The 26,391-nt window shown below is 36.0% G+C and overlaps 1 protein-coding gene across 3 annotated transcripts in view; it reads left to right on the forward strand.

Moving 5' to 3' along the window:
• Positions 1-26,391, forward strand: part of SENP1 (SUMO specific peptidase 1) — a 49,219-nt gene that overhangs the window by 8,041 nt on the left and 14,787 nt on the right. For 2 of the 3 annotated variants that reach the window (XM_084877398.1, XM_084877399.1), the window contains exons 5-14: positions 563-604; positions 4,547-4,706; positions 9,100-9,271; positions 13,260-13,363; positions 13,443-13,723; positions 15,737-15,791; positions 22,285-22,323; positions 23,493-23,577; positions 23,810-23,965; positions 25,079-25,210. In XM_084877398.1, the coding sequence (XP_084733524.1) occupies positions 563-604; positions 4,547-4,706; positions 9,100-9,271; positions 13,260-13,363; positions 13,443-13,723; positions 15,737-15,791; positions 22,285-22,323; positions 23,493-23,577; positions 23,810-23,965; positions 25,079-25,210 (1,226 nt within the window). The remainder of the gene's footprint in view (positions 1-562; positions 605-4,546; positions 4,707-9,099; positions 9,272-13,259; positions 13,364-13,442; positions 13,724-15,736; positions 15,792-22,284; positions 22,324-23,492; positions 23,578-23,809; positions 23,966-25,078; positions 25,211-26,391) is intronic. The other variant, XM_084877400.1, reaches the window with a different exon arrangement.

The raw sequence follows: 26,391 nt of genomic DNA on the forward strand, positions 1-26,391 counted from the left end.
ACTATAGTTTTGTGTGTTTTTTTAGATATGTCTATGTGATGTAAAAGTTATTTGTTTTATTGATTTAAAGCTCAAAGTTAGCCTATTTCAATTCTACTTGAAGCCATGAATTCTGAAAATCTACTTATGCCCAAGTGTATCCCTCCATCAGGGCAGGAAATACTAACTACATGTCTCTATCTAGCACCTGCCACAGCCATGCTTGCATATTTAGGGGCTTGTCTATTCGATTTGTGATCCATGATAGAAGTCAGCATTCTCTAGGCTATTCTAGCCCCTGGTCTGCCTGACTTTACATCTCCCCTTCCTAAGATTTAAAGATCTTCTGGTTCTGTCTTGGGGAAACAAAGAATTTTTGTTCGTTATCCTCCTGGCAGTATGACCCAGGAAGATATTAGTGTTTTCCTATGTCTTTTCACTCTTTTCAATCTCCCCATGTTATCACAAATGTGGGAATATTAGTAATACCGCTTAATCTGCCTCAGTGAGATTTTTATAAGGATAAACAGATAATAAGTATGAAATGCAAGTAATAATTATTGTTGTTATTTGGCTTCCTCAGGATACTTTGTCAGCAAGATGAGATCTCCTCCCCTAAAAAGACGTTAGTATGATGTTTTTTTAGATTTATATTATATTTAAATGTCACTTAGGTGGTGGTAATTTATCCTGGGCACTGGATTTCCTCTTCTGGGATGGGAAATGGTCTTCACATAGTATGTGCATAATTTGTATAGAAAATCAGTTGTCATGATTCTTCTTATTGTTCTTTTGTTAATCCTCACCTGAGGATATTTTTTCCATTGATTTTTAGAGAGAGTTTAAGGGAGAGGGAGAGACAGAGAGAAACATCGATGTGAGAAAGACACATCAACTGGCTGCCTACTGTGCGAGCCCTGACTGGGGTCAGGGATGGAGTCTGCAACCAAGGTACCTGCCATTGACCAGAATTGAACCTGCCACCCTTTAGTCCATGGGCAGATGCTCTAAGCACTGAGCCAAATCAGCCAGGGCAGTCATCATTATTATTGAAAAATCCTTCCTGATGAGCAAAGAACCTGAAAGCTGGTTTGATAGCTCATTATTAATCCTAGGGGAAGGGTAGTTGAGTGGATAATGAAATCAGATCATTAATATTTGAACTCAGTTTGTGTTTCCTTGTAATTTCACATGCTGATTTACCATTGGACAGATTATTTGCTTTTAGTTAAAAATAATTGCTCAATAAACAGTTTTATAGAGAAAATTATATTCATAATCTCCTATAGTTCAACTCATCCTTAACTCATCTCAAATCATTATGTTCCTGACTATAATGATATTTGGCCAAATTCCTGGCTTTTATCTCAGTTACATGATTTTTGAGAGTTACATTTTTCCTGTATTTGTCCTTATCTACAAGACCTCTAAGGTCACTGTCTAACAATCAGAATTTTAAATCTTGAATATCAAGGGTCTCTATACCTTTTTATTATAATAGTCTTTATTTAAATCTACTTTCTATTGTGTACTTTTTAAAACTTTTTTTTGCCATACCCATTCCAGTTCATTGCATGTTCTACAGAATTTTGCCTCTGCTATCTCCTTTGGATGTATTATTTTCTGATAATCTCCACATTTGTTTCTGTGGTCAGTCACTTTGAGTTTTACCTCTTAATTGGGCTAGACTTGGGTCCTAAGTTTACTTGCCTTTGTTTTCTCATTCTGACTGTATTGGTATTTGTCTCCTCTGTCACCTTGCTATCCTTTCCTCCACCAAAATGAAAATAAACACAGGAAAATCCCAAACTTGAGAATGTAGGGTCTGGAGCTTTCTGTTTATTGCTTTATTGGATCTGACTTTTGATATATGAGTAGCCTTCTCAGTGGCATGTGACAGAGAGGCATATCAAGCTTTAAAAAAATCTACTTTTTAATCCATTTAAGATTTGACTATAAAAACATTGATTAAAAATTTTTTTTTGAAAAACAGAAAAAAGCACTTTCATTTTAATAGCTCAGTACTAGTCAGACTTCAAGACATCTTGATTAAGAGTACAATTAAATAGAAAATTAAAATATTTTAAACCCTAAACAAAAAAGAGTAAGGTGAAATGATTTTGCTCATGTTTAGAATCTTTATCAATGTCTTCTCTTTAGAAAATATGTTAAATTAGGTTGCCAAACTGGCATTTAGTAGATGAAATGATTTAAAGCATCCTGCTATTGATAATTAAATAAATCCCAAGGAAAGCTGGCACTACTTAACTGTTGGTTACTTTCATAGATTGGCTGATACACTTTTTTAAGATGCCCGTAAAAATGTTGCCTGTTCTTATAGAGAATTCATAGAGAAAAGTAGGAAAATACCCATCATTTTATTAGAATACAGCCAAAATTAAAATTTGGTTATATTTCCTTATAGTTTTATGTGTTTATATACATGTGATAATTTGTGGCATAGACAGCATCATTTCTTAATGATGACAGAAAACCAGGCTAAATCATCATCAAAAAATGAGTGTCTGCAATACCGTTGGTCCTTCTGTATCTTTGATCATTTCAGCAATAGAGGACTGTTCAGTGATTTCATTGAGTAAAGATGGAACCACCTAATTCTGGTTAAACAGACTGCTTGATTCTGTGCATTCCTCTTGTATTTTAAAGCTGAAGTCTCTCACTTGCCCTTGAGAAGGCTAACCCTTAATCTCTTTAAAAAAAAAAATTAAAAAAAAACATTTTATTGATTTTCTACAGAGAGGAAGAGAGAGGGATAGAGAGTGAGAAACATCAATTAGCTGCCTCCTGCACACCCCCTACTTGGGAAGTGCCTGCAACCAAGGTACATGCCCTTGTCTGGAATTGAACGCAGGAGCCTTCAGTCCACAGGTCGACGCTCTATCCACCAACCCAAACCGGTTTTGGTTATCCCTTAATTTCAGATTTCACACCTGTTGAGGATAATTTTCATTTTTTGGTAGACATCTCTAGTGAGATCATTCCCTAATCAAATTTTAGCAAAAAAGTAGGAGAGACAGAAATGTCTATTGTTACTACTTTGCATTTAATTTGAAGATAATTTTCTTGTTCTTTAATGAGACTCATTTTCATTAGCCTCATGTCTCTATCTTGAAAGTAATGGTAATAGATGCTAAGCATACGTAATGATTACAAAGAAGAAAAGTTATAATTCATTTTGAAAGTAAATTTAATTATTAGATTAGGTTTATCCACTGGTGAGTGAACTGGTAGTAACATCACTTACCCTGACTGCTTCTTTTTTTATATCTTATTTACCCTAAATCCTGATAATCCTGATCAACTAGAAAAAATACACACAATATAATACAAAACTTATATTTTTGTCAGCTGCCATACTTTTTGGAGAGAGTATCAAAGGCTACATTAAATATTTTAAATGACATAAATGTGTAATGTTAAAAGTTCGATAAAAATATGCTTTGAAAGAGGATTTTCAATATTGACAGATAAAAAATTTTAGGAAGCAGAGAATTATTATTCTCGTTTTTCCACTCATACTCCTCAGGGTTCCATAGTCTAACATCTGAAATTATTTTGAAGGCATGTAATTGTCCAGTCTTGATGATTAGGAGAGGAAGGTATAGAAATTATTCTGTTCTTAGCTGAAACTTGGAAATACAGGGTGTCAAAAACAATGTATACACACTTTAAGTTGAATTTTGAAAAAGAAATGTATTTTAGTAAACACTGTCTTTATAATTCTTCAAAGTGTATGTATACATTTTTTTGGACATTCATTTTGAAAGTAAATTTAATTATTAGATTAGGTTTATCCACTGGTGAATCACACTGACTGCTGCTTTTTTGTATCTTATCCTGAATTCTGATAATCCTGATCAACTGAAAAAAATTTATTATCCTTGCTTGTAAGCCACAAGTCAGAAAATTAAAAACAAACCAAACAAATAATTCTCACTTAGCCTGATTGTAGCAGAAAGCATATGTCTGTTGATTTTGGCATTAAATGACTGAGATACCATATCAGAACCAGATGAACATAATGGATCATTCTTGCCATAAAATGACCAGAATAAGCAGCAATTAAGTTATCTCTGCTCTTAGAGAGAGCCTCTGAGTTGTGAACATGGTAATTACAAACAGGAGATACCAGCTGCTTATTAAGCAATAACTGTTGTTCATTTGAATTACAATTCTCGGCCCTCCACCTGCTTTCTTACTGGTCTGGCCTACCTTCTTTCAGGCCCAGGCCTGGGAGTGCTTGCAAGATATAGTTGGGGTAAAATGTTGACTTTTGGTGGACACCACGGAGTCACATTGATGCAGATAAGGCACATGGCTGTGGCAGGATTCAGCTCCTTCAACAATTTTCAGGTTAGTATGGCTGAATCAATTATAGTTTGTAGAAGTTCCCTTACTGCAGACTTTACTGGCAGTTGAGACTGGGATCTTCCATGAGAGACATGGTAAAATGCCACATTGCTTTAGAATTAAATGTTGGACATGGTTGCAGTCAAATGGAGAACCACAGTAGGTATTTAATTTATTCAAATTTTTATTCCTTTAGATAAACCTTCCTCAGACAGTTTTCTTGGCTCAGGAGACGTAAGAACCTTTGGCCAGAGTGCAAATGGCCAGTGGAGAAATTCTACCCCAGCATCAGGTGCAGCTTCACAAAAATCAAGAAACAGCCGAAGTCTTTACCTCGAAACCCGAAAGACCTCAAGGTAGGTACTCTGGCTGCTTAATTCATAAGCCCTCTCTGCAATATAAGAGAAAATGGCTATAAGGGTAGTTGTTATATTGATATTTTAAATGAGTAACACCATTTTTGAACTTTAAACCATAGATATATGGACAAGTCCATTTTAGCTTTCAACATTTAATTTACTTGGTGCTGGATTTTGGTGACAGCAAAATTTTATTAAAGGAGAGAACTTTTAGATATATTTTTATTGATTTAGAGAAAGGAAGGGAGAGAGATAGAAACATTGATGAGGACATCAACATCAGTTGGCTGCCTCCTGCACACCCCTTCGTGGGGATTGAGCCTGCAACCCTGAGCCCTGACTGGGAATCATCTGGTGACCTCTTGGTGCGCGGGTCAATGTTTAACCACTCTGCTACACTGGCCAGGCTAGAGGAGAGTTTTGAGGGAAATCTAGGTACATATGAGTATATTAGGACCCTTGAGGATCTATATAGCTATTATGAACCTCAGAGTGAAAACCAGTATCTACAACTTTAGTAGCAAAGAAACTACCACATGTGGGCTCTCACATAACAGAGACTACTTACACCCAGGCAGCTTTGTACCTCATGGCCTTAGCCCTCTAGACATAAGCTATTTCTGTTAGAAAATAGAGTCACAAAGTACTTGCTCCTATTTACTATTTAGCTCAACTTCATAAGCTCTACCTATTCTCTCACCAAGTTTATATTGATTATTAAAGGCAGATGAAGTTCGGCTTAGAAACTTTTCCATCAGGTGCTTTATTATATTAGTAAAATATTGCTTCTTTAAAATAGTATTTATGACTTCTTAAATTTTACAGTGGTGATGAGTTTTAGGTATATTATATCATTTAATTTCCTGCTTAGTCAAGGCTAAGCTTTTTGCTGTTGATTGAAACCATTAAGATGGCTTTTATTTTATTTTATGATTATTAGCATGGACTCTGGAAACATGTGTCAGTACTCCCAGAATCATCTTCCCACTTCTTAATATTTTAAACAATACCTGAATTCATGAATACATTCACAAAATTAAAGCATTACTCATAAAACTAAAGACCCATGACCACTACCCACAATCTCATTCTCCTTCCCTTACTGTATTTCCTTCCAAATCTTTTCCTATGTTTTCTCTTCTTACACTATCTCTTACTCATATATAGCATAATATATATACTATGTATACTATGATGAAATGTATAATATCATTTTGTCTTCATTAAAGATATTTCATCTCTTGGCAGGTTGCTTTTTTTTGCTAAACAATGCTATACTGTTATTTTTTTAAAGTGACATAATTGCAAAAACAGTACATGTGCTTTGTAAAAAATTGGAAAATGCAGATAAGCAAAAATAAAAAATAGAAACCTCACATTCCCACCAGTCAGAGATCACTTTTGTAATATCTTAGTATATATCCTTCCAGCTTTTTTCTCTGCATTTACACACACTCCCCCCCCCAAAAATGAGTTTATACTGTGCATATTCTTTTGTTAATCTGTTTTTTCAATCATCTCCTTTTTACCACTCAGTAAATTTTATCTTATACTTAACTAAATTATATTTAAGTTTTTCTAGTTGACCCAAACTATCCTTTACAGCTAATTTTGTTCAAACCAGTATCCAATCTAGGATTATATCTGGTAGTTATTACCCTTTAGTTTCTTACAATCTAGAATAGCCCCTTTTATTAATGACATGACTTTTTTCCTGGGTAATTTCTCACTTTTTGGATTTTACAGGTTTATTTGTCATAATGTCATTATTTTGTCCTCTATTCTCTGTATTTTTTCTGAACTAAATTTTTTACTTGAGTAAAAGGTGATGCTGTCTTATTTCACATTTAGGAAACCTGCTCTATCTGGTTCTCCTGTCATTGGTGATAATGGCTTGATCTCTGGATTAGAGAGAGAATAGTCTTGTCCTTATTTGTACAGTTAGGTTTCTGTCCCCCTTGTGTATAGAACATAATCTAAATGATGTTACTTTGGCATTATATGAATGACCAGTTTCGTATCACTCTAATAGTTATTAATCTCAATTGATAACTCTTATCTGGTAGCAATTTTTTTTAAATTGAGGTATGATTGACATAGCATATTAGTTTCAAGTATACAATGTAATGATTTGATAGAGAAATGGTCACCACAATAAGTCTGATTGACATTAATCACCATACATGGTTACAGAAATTTCTTTTTCTTGTGGGAGAACATTTAAGGTCTAATCTTAGCAACTGTCAAATATGCAATACAGTATTGTTAACTATATTCACCATGCTGTACATTACATTCCTATGACATTTTATAATAGGAAGTTTGTTTGGATTTTACAGATTTCTTGGTCATAACATCATCATTTTGTCCTTTAGTACAGGAAGTTGTACTTTTGGGCCTCCTCTGAACTTATAATAATTTTAGTAGAGTTAATGAAATAATATTTTTCTAATTTTATTATTTTTTCCTACCCTTATTAATTGGCACTCTGCTGAAGGAGAGCTCTTTTTCCTCATTAGCTGGGACTATTTTGGTGACCTTGGAATACATTTCCTACTGGGAAGGCAGGATATATGATTAGGTCTTTCTTTTTTATTACCTATTTTCAAAATAAGTTTATTTATTTTTATTGATTTCAGAGAGGAAGGGAGGGAGAGAGATAGAAACACCAGTGATGAGAGAGAATGGTTGCTTGGCTGCCTCCTGCACGCCCCCTTACTGGAGATTGGGCCAAAATCTGGGCATGTACCCTGACCAGGAATTGAACTGTAAGCTTAATGATCAACTACGCTGGCCGGGCTCCATTGGGTTTCAGACAGAGTGGAAGGGAGGGAGAGAGAGAGAGAGAGAAACATGGATTGGTTGCCTCCTGCATGCATCCAACCAGGGCCAGGGGTCAAGCCTGCAACTGAGGTATGTGCCCTTGACTGGAATTGAACTCAGGACCCCTAACGCTCTAACCACTGAGGAAACCCGGATAGGCCAAAGAAAGTTTATTTTAATAGCCACTTCAAGTGGTTCAAGTGTATTTTTTTTTTGTTCTTTTATTTATTTGTTTTTAATGTCTCTATGGCTTTAGTGTGTTTTAATCCACTATAATCATTTTTGATGCTCAACTTTAGCCAGTGGGCGTCCACGCTTATTTCTGTGCCTGACCCAACATTGTTCATTGTTGGTAGTACACTTGCTGTCTGGCATTTGAAGATGCCCTTCTACTGTTTCTTTAGAAAAAATAATATTTTATTAAAAACAGATATGATATACTCTCTAGGAAGCATAAATACAAAAGACATTGAGGGGAATTCATTATATCGTCACCAAACAAATTATATCACCCTTGCCATCTTTTCTAGCTGTATCCACCCATCCTAAGAAAATAAGCCAGTTCCTGAAATTCGGAGCCCTTGCTCCTTTCTCCACTCTAATACACACAGAAATCATTAGAGTTTGAAGAGTTAGAGTATATGTGTTTTTTAATTTTCTTTAGACCTAGTCTGATTCATTTGGGCCTCGACCACATATACTGATTTAAAGAGTTGATTTTATTGAATTCAGTTTAGTGAGTTCTGTAACTCTATTTTGCATCCTCAGGGGGGGAAAAATTCATTATATTGATAGCAAATACTTAAGACTTATTTGGTAACAATAAATGAGAAAGAGCACATTTAAAAATTTTTTTAATTATTTACTTGTCCTTAGAGATAAGACTGGGTTTGAGTTTACAAAACTATTTTTCCTGCCAATTTTTCACATTATTTGGGGTGCAAATAATATAGAGAAGCAAAAACGAAATTTCCTTCAGAGGAGGTAAACAGTGAGGCCAGAGGAGAGTTCACAGAGAGTGGTACAGCCTAATAAAAGCCTCTGGCTGTTTTTAATGAAGGATGGGAGCCCTCTGTTGGTGTTTTAGGAAATGTTAGAATTCAGTTTAAAAGCTTTGCTGAGAGGCTTTGGTTTTATCCATCTCTGCAAATTTAATCTTAAAATAATTCCCTCCAAAGGTCTTGAGGCAGGGGGCTGTGAGGAGTAAAAAGGAAGTGTATTGTGTATGTTAGTATACCTAGAACTCAGATTTTCTGAAGAGATCTAATATGATATGCTTTCTGTTGTACCATACAAGTATGTAGTTCCTGACTAAAGGAACATATAGATCCCGAAACTGAGACATACAATTTTAGGTGTTTGATAATTATATAGTTTGGCAATCTAAGACCTCTTAGGTGGCAGAACCTGATGCAGCAACTCATATGTCATTTCTTATATATTTTCCTTAAGTGGTACATCTGTTATTCTACCTGCTAATTTTTGTTGTTATTTCTTGAAATTGAAATAATCACTGGGTTAGGTTTTCTTACATCTTTTGTGTGTGTGTGTGTGTTTTTTTTTTCAGTGGATTATCAAACAGTTTTACAGGAAAGTCAAACCATCACTGCCACGTGTCTGCATATGAAAAATCTTTTCCTATTAAATCTGTTCCAAGTCCATCTTGGAGTGGTTCATGTCGTCGAAACCTTTTGAGCCCCAAGAAAACTCAGAGGCGACATGTTAGCACAGCAGAAGAGGTAAGGAAAACCTGAGACAAGAGCTATGGTTAGAATCTTTCCCTACATTCAGCCATTTCTCCCCTCCGATTTAGATGTTTATTAACCATTCCATTTACTTAATCTTTTCTATGGTTTTTCTTTCTTACTCTTTTTGAGTGCTGTTATCTGTTCTAAAGAAATTGAAGAGATGTTTTAGTATAGGACTTTATTATTTTTTCTTACCATCTTTTATTCCTGTTGGACAGTAGACTTAATTTTCATTATTGTCTGAATACTTCTCATACATCAAATTATCTCTCTTCATTCTTTTTTGGACTCTTTGGAAACTTGTTTCATATGGAAAAACTGTTAATTTTGCTGGATTTGATTAAATACCCACCCTTACCTACTAGGACAGGTTTTTCTCAATATGAAAGAAAAATCAAGAAGCCAGCTAAATAATTTCTGTCCTTTCATTATGAGTAAGATCTTTGAGATTATAGATTTTCCCAAAAAGAAAGATGTTCCCTTGACATTGGATTGTTATATTTATTCAATAAACCTAAAGGGAAAACATTCTGTAAATATAATATAGCAAATAATTTATACTATAGGAAATGTGCTTATACCTGTTCAGTTAAATATTTTTTATGCATCTCATCAGCTTTGTAATGTTTGCTATGGAGATACAAATGAGTAATAAGGACCTTATATTTATATAGCATTAGAGTTTCCAGTGTGCTTTCCACATGCATTATTGTTTTGAATCTGTTTAACCCTGTGATACAGGTAGAAATGAGGTAATATCCACATTTTACAGATTGGAAAAGTAAAAATCGAAGTCATACAACTAGTAATTAGCGAGCCTGCAACTTCGATCTTCTGAAGGAGTCTAGTCTAGTGAGCTTTTTTGTTATACAACCTGGTGATGTGGTTCCTGCCCATGGCAGTTTACATGTATTGTGGAGTCAAGAATCTTATCCTAATAAAAGGGTAAATGCTAATTAGATCGGGAGACCTTCCTTTCAGACAAAGCCATGGTGGTGGAGCTGAGGCAGAGGTGGTTAGGGGCAATCAGGCTGGCAGGAGGGGCAGTTTGGGGCTAGCAGGCCGGCAGGGGGAGGGGCAGTTGAGGAGGGTGAGAAGGCTGGGGGGGCTGGGGGAGTAGTAGGGGGCAAGTAGGCCAGCAGGCAGAGTGTTTAGGAGTGATCAGACAGGCAGACAGGTGAGCAGGTTAGGAGCCAGCTGTCCCGGATTGCGAGAGAGATGTTTTAGGTTGGAGAGGGTGTAAGCCATGCTGAGGGACACCCACCCCGTGCATGAATTTCGTGAACCAGGTCACTAGTAATTATATAATTTGGTAATGAAGATCTCTTAGGTAGCAAGACTTGATAATTTGTGACTTAGTAAAAATGCTATAAATTTTTTTTATTTGAAGTTTGGATTCTAAAATATTCAAGCAGCCGAGACCGGTTTGGCTCAATGGATAGAGCGTCGGCTTGGGGACTGAAGGGTCCCGGGTTCGATTCCGGTCAAGGGCATGTACCTTGGTTGCGGGCATATCCCCAGTAGGGGGTGTGCAAGAGGCAGCTGATCGATGACTCTCTCATCGATGTTTCTAACTCTCTATCTCTCTCCCTTCCTCTCTGTACAAAATCAATAAAATATATTTAAAAAAATAAATAAATAAAAATAAAATATTCAAGCAGAGGGTGTCAGGATTAGTAAATCATAGTAGGAAAGGATAGACAAACTGGCAAGAGTATATGATAAGAGCTGAGTAACAGTTACAAAAAGGACTTACTGCTCTAGCCAGTTTGGCTCAGTGGATAGAGCTTTGGCCTGAGGACTGAAGGGTCCTGGGTTTGATTCCAGTCAAGAGCACATGCCTGGGTTGCTGGTTCGATCCCCAGCAGAGGGCATACAGGAGGCAGCCAATCAATGGTTCTCATCATTGATGTTTCTATCTCTTCTCCCTTTCTCTTTGAAACCAATAAAAATATATTAAAAAAAAAAAAAAAAGATAAAGAACCACTAGCTATTCTACCATAGAGGGCAAGAGTAGAAACAGGAAAATAGCAAGTTCTTAAATCATTCCAGAGTGAGAGATGTTCAGAGTGGTGGTAGAAGGAGTGACAAATTTCAAATTTGTAGCAAAAAAAATCAAGAAGAAAAAATTTAGTCTCTTTTTACCTTTGTATAGATCATTCTTAGTTCATTCCGCCTTTAACAAACACTGTAGCTGAATAAATGCTTATGTGCACATTGAAATGGCACAGTGAAAGCTGCTGCTAGGCCTGGCACCAAGTATTATAATTAATTTTGTGAAGATTGGTGTTTGTATTACATTGTATATAAGATTTAAAGGAAGAAAAACACAATATATATGTTATTTAGTGAATGTAGCTTATTGCTTTAGGGGATCTGTATAGAATAGGTGCTTTACCATGGTTACAAGTCCTTATATAATCTGTTTTTCTGCTAAGTGACCTCTTTTCTTTAAAAAAAAATTTTATTATTATTTATTTTGTTGTTGTTAATCCTCACCCGAGGATATTTTTCCATTGATATTTAGAGAGAGTGGAAAGACAGAAAGAGAGAAACATTGATGTGAGATAGAGACATCTTTTGGTTGCCTCCTACACACACCCCCACTGGGGTTGGGGACCAAGCCTGCAAGCAAGGTACCTCCTTTTGACCGGAATCAAACCCACAACCCTTTAGTCTAAGGGCTGGCTGGTGCTCTATCCAAATCAGCCAAGGCCAAGTGACCTCATTTCTTACTGTTCTTCTGATTCATAGTGACCTTGCTCTTCCTTGAATACATCAAAGCACATTCCTGTCTCAGAACTTTTGAATTTGCTCTTCCTTTGTATGGAATACTCTTATAAATTTCTTTGACTTCCTTGTTTAGGTTTTTGCTGAAATATCACAGTTTCAGAGCAGTCTTATCTGTTCCCAGTGTTGCCCCCCCGCCACTTTCTGTTATTTTCTTATCTTTAATTTTGTTCATACTGATTCATGTTTTGTTTTTCAGTCTTGAACTGTATGGTAAACTCCATAAGAGCAGGAACTTTATCTTTTTCTGTGCAGTAACTATTGACTGGAGCATAGTTGGTATTTAAGTCAATAAATAAATGAATGAATCTTATGGAGCATGTGCTTTCCACTAAGTTTTGGGAGTTAAGAAAAATAAATATATGTTGGAGATGAAAACCATCTCTGGAAAAAACATTCTTAAAAATGTAATGGAATAGAAAATTGTTAGAAAGATATTGCACTCAGATCTTGACTGTTCTGATTACTTCTTTGTGATTATCCTAGCAGGTATCAAGAACCAAGAATCTTAATTGAGAGGTCCTCAAATGTTTTATTTCTGTGACTTATCAATTGACTCAGAAATAGTTGCCTTTTGGCCTTCTGGTTTCATATCCTATAGCTTCTTGGCACTATTATTTACATATTAGAGGCCCAGTGTATGAAATTCATGCATGGGTAGAGTCCCTAGGCCTGGCTGGTGATCAGGGCCAATCAGGTTCTCCCTTGCCCCGCCTCCCTCCTTCTCCTTTCCTTGCCACCCGTGCACCACCAGCCACCATCACGTGGCTTCCCCCATTTGCCACCTCCCTGCCTTCCCACCTCCTCTTTCCCTTGCTCTCTCAGCACCCCACTGCTGCCACTGGTCGTCTGCCATATACTGTGCCACCCCCTGGTGGTCAGCGCACACCATAGCGAGCAATCAAACTCCCGGTCTCCTGGTCGAACTCCCAAGGAGACACTTTGCTGATTAGCCTTTTATATATACAGATATGCCCCATAATTCTCTGAACTATACTATCTGGTATTTATTTCACTAAACTTCTCTCATATATATTATATCATTTCTAGAATATCCTTAGTCTACCATAATTCTTAATTACCTTGAGGACTCTGTCTGAGCTTTGGCAGGGCTTCTGGGAATCTAGATGCTACTTTGAGGAACACTTGCCTCATTGGATGTGTTTAAGTTTTTTTTTTTCTTTTACAGACAGTTCAAGAAGAAGAAAGAGAGATTTACAGACAGCTGCTACAGATGGTCACAGGGAAACAGTTTTCTGTAGCCAAACCCACCACACATTTTCCTTTACACCTGTGAGTCACGAAACATATTTCAAATGAAATTAATTCCATGTGCATTATATGATATTGAACTATATTCTTCTCTTGCTAGATCTCGATGTCTTAATTCCAGTAGGAATACCTTACAAGACACACTGTTTCAAAATGGGAACTCTTGTGCAGCTCAGATTATTGGCTCTGATACTTCATCTTCTGGATCTGCCAGCATTTTAACCACCCACGAACAGCCTTCTCACAGTGGATATCCTTCATCGTCTTATACGCCAGATATTTCATCCAGATCCAAAGATGATCTGCTCCATCAACTCCAACATCACCACTCTCTTCCACATCAGCCAGATAACTTGTCAGCTTCAGAAACACAATCCAAAGGTAAAAATGGTATTATACATCATATTTTCAATATAATTTAATTATACTGCCTAATAGCCAATTTATTGGCTCTATGTGAATTATAATGCAAGGTTGTAATGCACATGTAACTTAATAATTCACTTAGCCATGCTACAGGTAAACCTATAAGTAACTTTTTTCTTACATGGAAATGCAAATGATTTTATATAGTATGTAAAAGATTCAGCGTCTGGAGTCAAAGTTAATTAAGCCCAAAGACTTCAGTACTTTCTGTTTCTCGTATTTTATAATAATTTAAACAGCATGGGGGGTAGGGGTGCTGACCACCCTCACCCCATGTGCTCAAAAATTCATGTATATGACTTTTTTTTTTTTTAATATATTTTATTGATTTTTTACAGAGAGGAAGGGAGAGAGAGAATTAGAAACATCGATCAGCTGTCTCTTGCACACCCTCCACTGGGGATGTGCCCTCAACCAAGATAAATGCCCTTGACCGGAATCGAACCCGGGACCTTTCAGTCCTCAGGCTGACCCTCTATCTACTGAGCCAAACCGGTTTTGGCTATATATATGACTTTTTTTTTTTTTTTTTTTTTTTTTTTATATATATGACTTTTAACTCCCCCCAAATTTAATTGCTAACAGACTATTGTTGACCAGAAGCTTTACAGAAAATGTGAACAGTCGATTAACACATACTTTGCATGTTATATGTATTATATACTGTATTCTTACAATAAAGTAAGCTAGAGAAAAAATATTAAGAAAATCATAAGGAAAAGAAAATATATTTACAGTATTGATTGAAAAAAAAATCCACATATAAGTGGACCTGCACAATTCAAACCCATGTTGTTGAAGTGTCATCTGTATTCCGATGTTCTAGTAGTTTTAGTAAATCAATTAAGTATTGAAGTAAAAGTGCTTAATCAGCTAATATACAACCTGGATAATAGGTTTATACATTTTAGAATGGTCCTCAGTTTTGGAAACAAAAAGAGTTTTCTGCTTAATTTTTAGCTAATAAAAATATTCTTTCCCTTAGCATTCTAGTTAAGTAAGGTTTTGCTATGACAATTTTTCTCTTTGCTTAGTTTTCCCTTCTTTAGGTACGTCATATACTAGTAGTTATTTAAGGTATGTATTTAGGTACTATGTAACTTACAAAGTAAATTTTAGGTTAAATGGTTAGACATTAGGGATCTTTTGATAGACCCATCTCGAAGACTATCCTTCCTCAGGTCATTTGATTTTTTTTTTTCTTCTTTTCTTTTTAATCTATTCCTCACTTACTTAAAATTCTCACTGGGGGTTTAAAATTATGTAATGGCATCATTACATAACTACACATATTCATCTAAACATAAATTTTTTGAGGTGATTTACCAAGAACTATCATTCTTTTAAAAAGCCTTTAACCTCAGAAGCATACATTGTATGGCAGGTGCTTAGGTAAAACTAAACTGGGACAGATGTATTACATTGAACTGTTCAGTTGCTTTCCTTGTACTATTTAATAAATATTATAAATAAGGTTTTAATCATAGTGCTTTAGAAGGACACGATTCTTGCTTTTATCAACACAGAAAATAAGTGATAGAATGATAGAGTTTGTATTTTTTGGCTCAACTACTTCTATAGCTATTTTTTTTTTGCATTTCCTCCCCCCTTTGCTCTTGCACTTTGTTCAGCCTCATGGTAGTTCATGAGCTAAAGACTTTTGAGATATCTTGGCATGTTCTTGTTTCCCAGGAATAGAAAGAGGAATCTCAAGAAACAGGCAAAGCCCAGGAGTAGAGGCTGAAGCCATATATACTTGTATTTCAGGATAACTACTTTATTTGTGGGGCAAGCTCTTCACTAAACCCTATTCTTGGCTCAGAAAATGGAACTGCCTCTCTCTCTCCCACCTTATCTTTATTTTTATGAAAATAGATTGTAACTGAGTATGGGAACGTAAGCCACAGACATCTAGAATGTATAACTGCAGTTTATCAATAATGATATGCTCTTGTGTTTCTTGTTTAGGATCAGACTCTGTGATTTTACTCAAAGTGCAAGATCCCCAGACTCCAGCTCCCAGGTAAACTTTGGGAAAAGGACATTATTAACATAATCCCCCCTTTAATTAGTTACTTTACTATGAGTTACATAATATAAAACTAAAATTGACTCTATTCAGACCTCTGGCATGTGTTATTTGAATTATTTCAATGACTTTCTAAGTAGTCTTCCTTTCCCCAGCTTCCATTTTGTTCTTCATTCCATCTTCTACCACGTTTTCTAGGCCTTCATTCTTCAACCAAAGTGATCTGAAAGGCATAGCTGATCATTCACTAAACTCCCTCAAGGGTGGTTTGTCAAATAGAGAAGCAAGCTCAAACTTTTTAGTGTGGTAATCAAAGCACTTTTTTCATAAACCCCGCTTTCAATCACGCATTCTTTCCTTTATCAAGTACTTATTAATAGCCTACTGTGTGCCAGGTGCTTGGACAGGCACAGGATAACTGCAGTGAGCAAAGTGAAGCCTCTTCTCTCAAGCAGTTTACATTCACGGTATTGTTTTAAGTTGATACAGTTTCCCTTGCTCTTTACCCTTTAGCTGCTAGAGAATTTGATTCATCCAAATCTAGAGTATTTATGGGAATGCAGCAGGGATGGAGTGAACTGGGGTTAGGATGGGGGACGTGAAATCTACACACTTATATATTTAATTAAAGAGTGTGCAGCTCTAGTAAGCAGTCTGCAAACATTGAGCATGAATAATCAGATAAGACACTTCCTAGTATAAAGAAACCAATAAACTTTTTGTGGTGCAAATTCAGATAAAATTTTTAAGTTATAGCATAGCTAGAGTACCCATTTGAAGCTATGTATAAATTTATGTTTGAGGTGTACAAGCACAAATCGTGGAATGCCAGAGCAAGTTGATTTAGGCTGCTTTTTCTCTAAATGATGCAGAGTGCTTCAAACATTCAAGTAGTTAGAAATATCTGTAATTCTAATTCAAAGTGATAGTATTATGGTGATTATATTATATAGTTTACCCAGTATATTTGTTTTAAAGTACACTAATAAAATTTGCATTTATATATTTTATTGATTTTTTTATTTTTTTTTTTATTTTTTTTTTTTACAGAGAGGAAGAGAGAGGGATAGAGAGTTAGAAACATCGATGAGAGAGAATCATCGATCAGCTGCCTCTTGCATACCCCCTACTGGGGATGTGCCCGCAACCAAGGTACATGCCCTTGACCGGAATCGAACCTGGGACCTTTCAGTCCGCAGACCAACGCTCTATCCACTGAGCCAAACCGGGTTCGGCAAAATTTGCATTTAATAAGAAGAAAAAAAATAGAGCTTGCATTCTAACTGTAGATGGTATAAGGGGAGAGGTGGGGGGCAAATAGTGAACAAATAAATAAAAATACATGTCTGGTAATGATAAGTGCTATGAAAGAAAAACAAAGCAGGCAGTTATATACACTGGCGGGAGGGGATAGAGAGAGGGGTGTTATTTAGGATGGTCTTGGCAAGGTGACAGCTAAGATACATGATGGAGGTGAGAGAAGGAGCCATATGGAGATATGGGACTCTTTCATGTGTTTATTAAATGCTGAACTATAATATGATACCTATTTTCTTACCTTCATATTTGGTATTCTTTCTGCTGTTATGACCTTCCTACCTCAATTTGTCTATCTGGCAGTGGTGCTTTCTTATCTCTTAAGTCTCAATTCAGATTTGATCTTCTATATGAAACTTGACTCCTCAGGGAAATATTGAGTACTTTTCCCCCTGTAATCCAATATGTCAGTGGTCGGCAAACTCATTAGTCAATAGAGCCAAATATCAACAGTACAATGATTGAAATTTCCTTATTATATTCGCATGGGCCACAGAGTTTCAATTGCACTGTACGTGTGCGCCTGCGTGTGGTATTTTGTGGAAGAGCCATACTCAAGGGGCCAAAGAGCCACAGTTTTCCGACCACTGCAATAGGTTACTACTTAGATTGCTATGTCCTTGCCATATATGGCATTAGCAATTTAATTACTAGGGTGGTCATAGTATCAGTTTTCTATTGAGAAGGTTAGGGATAATAAAATGCTTTTCTCATCTCAGTTCCCCTGCCTCTTTGCAATGCCCCTCTATGTTCTAAACTTAGATATTTTAAAAAATTATTTATTTATTATGGTTTCTCAAGGAGATTTTACAGTTGGGACTTTTTATTTTTATTTATTTTTTTAGTCACTCCTGGGTTCTGAGCTTGTCTTTTCCAGACTTCATGTAACTTTGGACAGGTTACTCTTCTGAATTTTAGTTTCCTTATCAATAAGGTGCCAGTATTAATTCTTTACTCTTGAATTGTTGTGAAGATTAACTTTCAGATAAAGCATTTATAAAAGTTTTCCACAGGTACTACACAAAAGTAGGAATTCTTTCTTGAGAAAAAGTTGATCTTATGTAAAGAGTGCTTTCAGTTCTATAATGATTCTTCACTAAGTCTGCCTTTCCTTTATGAAGGATTTCTCCTAGTAATAACTGAAGAATGAGATGGAAGGAGAAAGATATACTGGGTAAAACAAATTAGATAATACTGTTCATGGAAATTGGAGGTTACTCTCACATGCTTGGTTGATTGGGTCTTTTATTTTATTTTATTTTTTTTAAAATATATTTTATTGGTTTTTTTTACAGAGCGGGAGGGAGAGAGATAGAGAGCTAGAAACGTCGATGAGAGAGAAACATCAACCAGCTGCCTCCTGCACACCCCCTACTGGGGATGTGCCCGCAACCAATGTACATGCCCCTGACCGGAATCGAACCCGGACTTTTCAGTCCGCAGACCGATGCTCTACCGCTGAGCCAAACCGGTTTCGGCTGGCTCTTTATTTTTAATCTCCTATCACCAAAGAAGATTTGCCCTTATTTCCCCAGAATATGCCATGCCATTTTATGCCTCTGTGTCTGGAATTCCCTTCCTCTCCTTGTCCACTTGTTAAACTCTTACTTGGCTTTTTAAAATCTATGGGCGTGTTTTTTTCTCTGACTTCTCCAGGGAGCATAAAGTCTTTCCCTTGAGCACTTCTGTCTCTGTACCTTGGTAGTTACTAACACCTTTGTATTTATCGCCCAGGGCCAATCATCTTACATGATGTGGGTCCTTAGTAAATAAATCTTTGTTAAATAAATGAATTTCCCAGAAAGCCTGCAGTGCTCTCTTGACTAGTTCAGGTACTTACTGGTTTAATGCTTTGATTTATTAAAAAGCAATTTACAATAAAAGAAAGAACACAGTCTTTGAAATTGGACAGACATAGTTTCTAATCCTGGCTTTTCCAAGACAAATTATCCTTCTGTACGTCAATTTCCTTTTCTATATATTATGAGTAATAATTCCTTATTGTCTATTATTGAGCTTTAATTAATACTAGTAGATGAGAATTATTGTGAGACTTAATTAGTAGAGCAGAGTTTTACATATAGAGCATTAAGTAGATGTTCAGTAAATAGTTGTAGTTATTATTACTGTATGCTTCAGTTATATGCGGAACAACGTATAATTTACTCTTTGAAAAGTAAAGAGATTTTGCTTCCCCCCCTGACTTTTGCTTTCCTAAAGCAGGAGATAAACTCGATCCATTGAAGAGAAGTGCTTGTCTTACATTATTCATTTATTCAATAAATACTGAGTGCCTGCTGTGTGCCAGGCACTGTTCTTGGTACAGAAGATACAGTAGTAAATTCAAAAGACAAATTTTGTCCACATCAAGTTTATATTCTAATATGGAAGTAGACAAATTTGAATAGCATAACCCAATACGGTGCAATTCTGTGTGATTCTTGTCAACTTTTTATATTGTGCAATATATGTGTTCTCATGTTTTTAGTATCATACACTGAGTAGCCCCCCACTGCTGCCACAGATCTCTGGCTTTCTGTGTTGGTGGTTATGTGAGTTGTTCACTGCACACCTCTTCTCATGTTCTACCTTTATTAACCTCATTGATGGTGGAGAGGCAATAGAATGGCATTTTCATTGTCAAACCCTAGCCTAAGGATGATTAGGAATACTAATTCTCAAGGATTAGACTAAGAAGCAAGGCATATCCTCTGAGCCCATGCTCTTGCCTTAACTAGGACAGATTGTAGAGATTTAAGGACTGAAAGGGACTCTAATCTTCAGAATTTACAAATCTTAAAACTAAGTCTCATGGAAATGACTTGCACAAAACCATAAAATGTAATTAGGGGCAGCTCCAGGAGTCCAGGTTTCTTAACTCCCAGCTTGTTTATTTGCTTTACACATCTAAAAGTTTCTTTGGAAAAGAGTTCACTCTTCCATTTGTTTCTGTGAGAGATTTTTCAGTTAGTGCTTGGCAAGGAGATGAGGAAGTTTGAGAAGAGCAAGAAGACCTAGGACATACAGTTAACATGGCTGCGACTCTGCTAAGCATTATTCACTCAGGTTATCAGCAAGAGCCACATCAAATAGATTTGATCTCTCATCTTTGGAATGGAGTTGTGTTGCTGATTCTTTGTTTGGTTCATTCATTGACTCATTAGCTATTTCATATAGATTTTTCTTCTGTGGGTGGGGAATTTCAGTATCTACTTTGATTTGGTTGGGGGGGGAATATATATATAATTTGTTGTTCCAAATATACGTTTTTAAAATGTCAAGCTGCTTTCCCCCCTCAATCATAGTTGACATTCAATATCATATTAGCTTCAGGTGTACATCATAGTGGTTAGACATTTATATAACTTACGAAGTGATTACCCCCCAACAAGTCTAATACCCCCTTGACACCATACATAGTTATTACAATATTGTTGACTATATTCTCTATGCTGTACTTTACACCCCATGCCTGTTTTGTAATTGCAAATTTGTACTTCTTAATCCTTTCACCTTTTACCCATCCCCTCAACCCCACCTTCCCTTCTGGCAACCATCAGTTTGTTTCTGTTTTGTTTGTTGGTTGGTTAATACATTTAATTCAAGTGGACTAACATTCTAGTCTAAGAACCCATAAGATGTGACTAAATTATTAATAAATTTGTCAATCTGAACCATTTGGGAAGTGTAATATTCTAGCTTAATGTATTATTTTAACAAGTGATGTACTCTTTCACTTAATGCTGGTCTCATCAAAGTAAGGTGCTATGCTAAATTTAGTTTCTCTGCTGAACCTTGGGTCATCTTTTTAACTATAGTACAGGTGTAGAAGAAAATAGAAAAGTAAGAAACAATAACATGACAATTACATTCAGAAGGGTTTCTTGACTTTAAGAGTGTCTAAATACAAAAGCAGTTTCGCTGAAATAAGTGGGATGCAGCACAAGAGAGGTAGCTTTCCATGTCAGAATATCAACTGATGCAAAACTCAGAGCTAGACCAATAACATGAGTCATAAAGTTTCTCAGACATGACAGAAACCTGTTCTATTGGATCTGATCTCATCTGTTTGGGAATTCCTCTTCACTCATGCTGAGGGGCGGGACACATTTGTCAGGCATGTTACTGCTATGTTCTTGCTTAGAAGAGCTGCATTTTATAAAACTGTTGATACTCATGCATAAAAGCAGGGACATAACCTAATCTCCTATCTGCAAGTTCAAAAAACTCACCCTTATTCAGTCGTGAGTAGCTGTGGAGCTAGCTCACAAGAGGTAATTGTTAAATTTTCAGGAATTTGAGAGCTAGTTATTAAACACAGGTACTATTTCAAAATTTAATTATATAAACTTTCAGTTACATAAATTATATTGAAAACAAAGGTAATAAGTATTCAAAAGTCATCATTTCCTACTCATTTTACTATTATCCATCTAAGGTTATTGGCATGTATCATATCTGTATGGTGGAAATACTATAGAATTATGTGCTATTGCACATCTTCCCAATTCCAGATTCATTGATGTCATGTTGGTAGGTTGAAGTGGGCCATGGTGGGAGCATTTACATCATGGAAAATTCCCACACCACAAATCAGGGCTTGATTTACTATTTTGTGGATGGACTAGCCTTAAGAAAGTGATGGAGAAAATGTCAATAATGCCAATTAAAAGTGTGTTATGTTTGCAGTGATTACATTGTGAATAGTACAAAAGATTGAAGATAAATTCTTCTATTATTTAAAAACTTATTTAACAATGAAACTGCTCACATTATTATTGACAAATGCTGAAGTTACGACGTGTCCTTGTTACTTTCGTCTTACCTGTTAACATAAATGAAGCTATCAACCACCATGCATGTTGGACCTGTCTATACTCATTTGTCAATTGCCACCACAAAGTTGCTATGGATACAGAAGTTTGACAGAAATCAGGGAATGCATTCTGTAAGAATCAGTTATCATGCAATCAGTAAAGTGTATTTTATTATGGAAAATGTATGCAAATGACTCATTTATATTTCTTTAGTTCCCAATTACAATTTTATGTAATTTAGTCCTTGTATTTATTCAATTCTTGTAAGTTATTTAAATAATTGATTTTTCTGTTAACAATATTTGAATTTTCTCATAAGCTTCCTGCTAATATTTTTCTTTTCCCATCCATAGTCCTAATTTTTTCCAGGCAGAGTTGTGGATCAAAGAATTGTAAGTTATTTTTGGTATCATTTTTTCTTCTCCGTCACTTCCTAATTTTAGTTAGGATGATTGGCTAATTGATTTCTTCTGTCTATACTTAATCAGTAAAAACTGCCTATTTATAGTTATTTATAAAACAACTTTTAAGTTTTTGGGGTTTTTAATTTTATTGATGTTAGGACATTTCTGTGTTTAGGTTTATTAAATTTATAATAGTTGAAGTTAACTTGAATTGGAAAAATATTTCAAAATTAGCAATTATATAGAAAGGAATATAAATGCCCTTATTTTCACATGGATAAAACTAATTTATTGACTAATTTTTATTTCTGGAAATTGCAAAATCACTAAAAGCTTTTAGTTTCCAGTTTTAAGAACTCACTTTAAGTTATCCAAAACCCATAGTGTTGATTTTCTTTTTTAAAGAAAAAAAAACACAACCCATATTTTTCCTTTTGGTTCATAAATACAATATTTGAATTAAAACCTCAATGACATTTTGTATTATTTTCTCCTTTGGGATTCAGTCTAATTTTTGGGTTTCTAAAATAAAGGTTAATTTTCTCTCTACTCTAGAAGAAGCATGTGTGTTTATTTTTTTTAAATATATTTTTTATCGATTTCAGAGAGAAAGGGATAGGGAGGGAGGGAGGGAGGGAGGGAGGGAGGGAGGGAGGGAGGGAGGGAGGGAGGGAGGAGAGAGAGAGAGAGAGAGAGAGAGAGAGAGAGAGAGAGAGAGAGAAAGAGAAATATCAATGATGAGAGAGAATCATTGATTGGAAGTCTCCAGCACACCCACTCTGGGGATCAATTCCGCAACTCAGGCATGTGCTGTGACTTCCTGAATTGTGACCTCCTGGTACATAGGTTGATGGTCAACCATTAAACAGCACTGGCTGGGCTTAGAAGCATGTTTTTAGAAAAAGACAACACATTTACAAATATCCTCAAAAGCCACCTGTTCATATTTGGCAACAAACTAATAATTTTCATTATTTCAATAAAAACAGTAGGAAAATTTGATTAATACCATGTAGTTTCACTTATAGTGATAAGTTAGTGTCAGGATTTTAGACTGTGTATATGAGGATTTTATATATAATGCTCATTGTACATCAACAATGGGCTGATATTAAGAGAGTGGTCTGCATTTGTGTCACATTCCTTTTCACTTCCAGAACTAGTGTTTATGATTCTCGAGCACGGGAAAGATGGCGCCAGATTGAAGAACAAAAAGCACTGGCATTACAGCTTCAAAACCAGGTAAAAAGAATTGGGATAAGATTATAAATAAATAGCATATCCAAATTGAAACTAATTTGAAAGGTTATCTGTATTTAGGGGTCAAAACTGTTGTAATTGTAAGGTAGAATGGTACCATAGTATTGTGTGATAAATGGTAAATGTTCTTGGTCTATCCATCTAGTACTACTCAGTTTACATAGAGAGAGAGCATATTTCTGTATTCCACTTATTCTGAAGTTCTGTCTTTCAGAGATTGCAGGAACAGGAACATTCAGTACATGATTCAGTAGAACTGCGTCTTCGTGTACCTCTTGAAAAGGAGATCCCTGTCACAATTGCTCAAGAAACAGAAAAAAAGGGTCGTAAATTAACTGATAGTGAAGATGAATTTCCTGAAATCACAGAGGTAAATTATTTAATTCCTGTACTAACAATTGTTATATTTAGAAATAATGCCCTGGAGAAGTTTAAAACATAAATGTAATAGAACACGTGGTATTTAAATTATATTGCACATGCCAGAGGGGAGGAGAGTTGGGGGCTGGGTGAAAAGGTGAAGGTATTAAGAAGTATAAATAGGTGGTTACAAAATAGTCAAGGGGAAGTAAAGCACAACAGAGGGAACATAGTCAATGATAGTGTAATAACTGTGTATGGTGCCAGGGGGGTACTAGACTTATGGGGGAATTACTTCATAAATTATATAAGTAATTTATGTTGTACACCTGAAATTAATACAAAATAATATTGAATGTAAGCTGAAATTGAAAAATAAAAAATTTAAAAATTGTATTGCATATTCCTTTCATTTGTAATACACCCCAGTGTTGGCTTTATTTTTAAATGATTATTGCACATTGAGGAAAGAATTATGGGTGGGTTTTAGCAACTTCAGTAAAAAGCATTTAATAAATTTGTGTTTCATTTCATGTACAGTAAGCTGAGGCTTACTATTTTTATAAATAATAAAAACTCAGTATAAAATTTGGAAAATACATGAAGTATGTGTACATTTTAAAGTAATCTGTTCCTTAATCCAGCCTCTGTTTGAAAGACTCACATAGCTGGTGAGTATAATACATGTATTATGGTTGTATTGGATTCTATGTTTTATATTAAAAAAGAATAACAAGAAATCCAGGAAAATGTTTCTGTAAGAAACTACCTTTAAAGAAATAAAATAAAAGAGATCACCTTTACTTAGTTCTTCCTATCTTTGGGGAAAGGAAATTGTTTGGATCAAAAATATAATTAGATCTTCTCATAGAATACCATATTTCATAGCAGGAATAAAATGAAACAAGGGTCTGAACTGTTGTGCTGAAAAAGAGAAGGGGAGGACAAGGTGGGATAGAAAAAGTTATCAGGGAGATTACTACTGGAAGAAATAGAAACCAAAATGTTAGAAGTAAACAGTTGATTAATGATAAATTGTCTGGGAATAGTGTGGGACTTGGTGAGAAATCTGGTGTATCTGAAGCCATGTATGCTTAATCTCTGACATCTCTTCTTTCTCTAGGAAATGGAGAAGGAGATTAAGAATGTATTTCGTAATGGGAACCAGGATGAAGTTCTGAGTGAAGCATTCCGTTTGACCATTACACGCAAAGATATTCAAACTCTAAACCATCTGAATTGGCTCAATGATGAGGTAATCTTGCACCTGATTTTTATGTTCAAACTAGAGGTCCAGTGCACGAGATTTGCGCACTGGCGGGCGGAGCGGGAGGGTCCCCTCAGCCTGGCCTACACCCTCTTGAAGTCTGGGACCCCCACTGGGGATGTCCACCTGCTGGCTTAGGCCCCATCAGACATCCCTCTTGCAGTCCAGGGCTCTCATAGTCCAGGACCCCTTGCTCCTTAGCACCCACCTGCAGTGAAGGTGGGAGAGGCTTCCTCTACCACCACTGCCACCACCACAGCCACAGCCACAGCCCCCGCCACTGCACTTGCCAGCTGTGAGTCGGCTTCTGGCTCAGCAGTGCTCCCCCTGTAGGAGCACACTGACCACCAGGGGGCAGCTTCTGTGTTTGCCCCCTCGTGGTCAGTGCGCGTCATAGCAACTTTGTTCTGCTGTTTGATTGATTTGCATACTATGTTTTTATTATATAGGATATTATATAGGATAGTAAGTGAACAGTAAGTGGAAATTAAATCAAGGCATAATCTCACTGTTTGAGTCTCAAAGTTTGGTCCTTGAGATGACCTGGATCAGAATAAACTGTCACATGTTTCTCAATTCTCCTGAATAACTATGAAGCAATGTGGTAGGGATATGCATTTAAAAAAAATATCTCAGATGATTTTATCTATTTTAATGTCTGAGAAGTGCTCATTTGCCTTTTTATATATTGACAGTTTGTACACTGAAGAGAGGATTTATTCTAATATCACTATTTTGAGCCAGAGAAGCAAGGGTGGCCTGGCCCATGTGGACAGTCAGAAGTATCCGCCAATTAAGTGTTTTTCTTTGGAGTCATTAATCAGTGGTCTTTCACCATTTTTGCCTGCCTCTGCTAAATGGGAAGGGATCAGTTATTCTACAGGAATGTAATCTGTTTGTTGTAGATTATGCAAAACCTTCTAGGGGGCAGCAATGAGTAGGCTATGAGCTGAGTTCTTGCTATTTACTATGGCGGTTACCTCAGTGAGATCCCTTACAGAGGCAGCATTCACCAGGACATATTTTCCATTCCCCGGTCCCCTCAGAGGCTGGCTTTTTAGCAAGCAAAGTTAATGGAAATTACATTATTTAGAAGCGATGAGGGGAAGGAAATATAATTTGTCTATTTTATCTCTGTCAAGCTTAGCCATAACTTGTAGGGAATACTT

Source organism: Pipistrellus hanaki (genome assembly GCF_964339955.1).
Source record: "Pipistrellus hanaki genome assembly, chromosome: 3".
NCBI classification, from domain to species: Eukaryota; Metazoa; Chordata; class Mammalia; order Chiroptera; family Vespertilionidae; genus Pipistrellus; species Pipistrellus hanaki.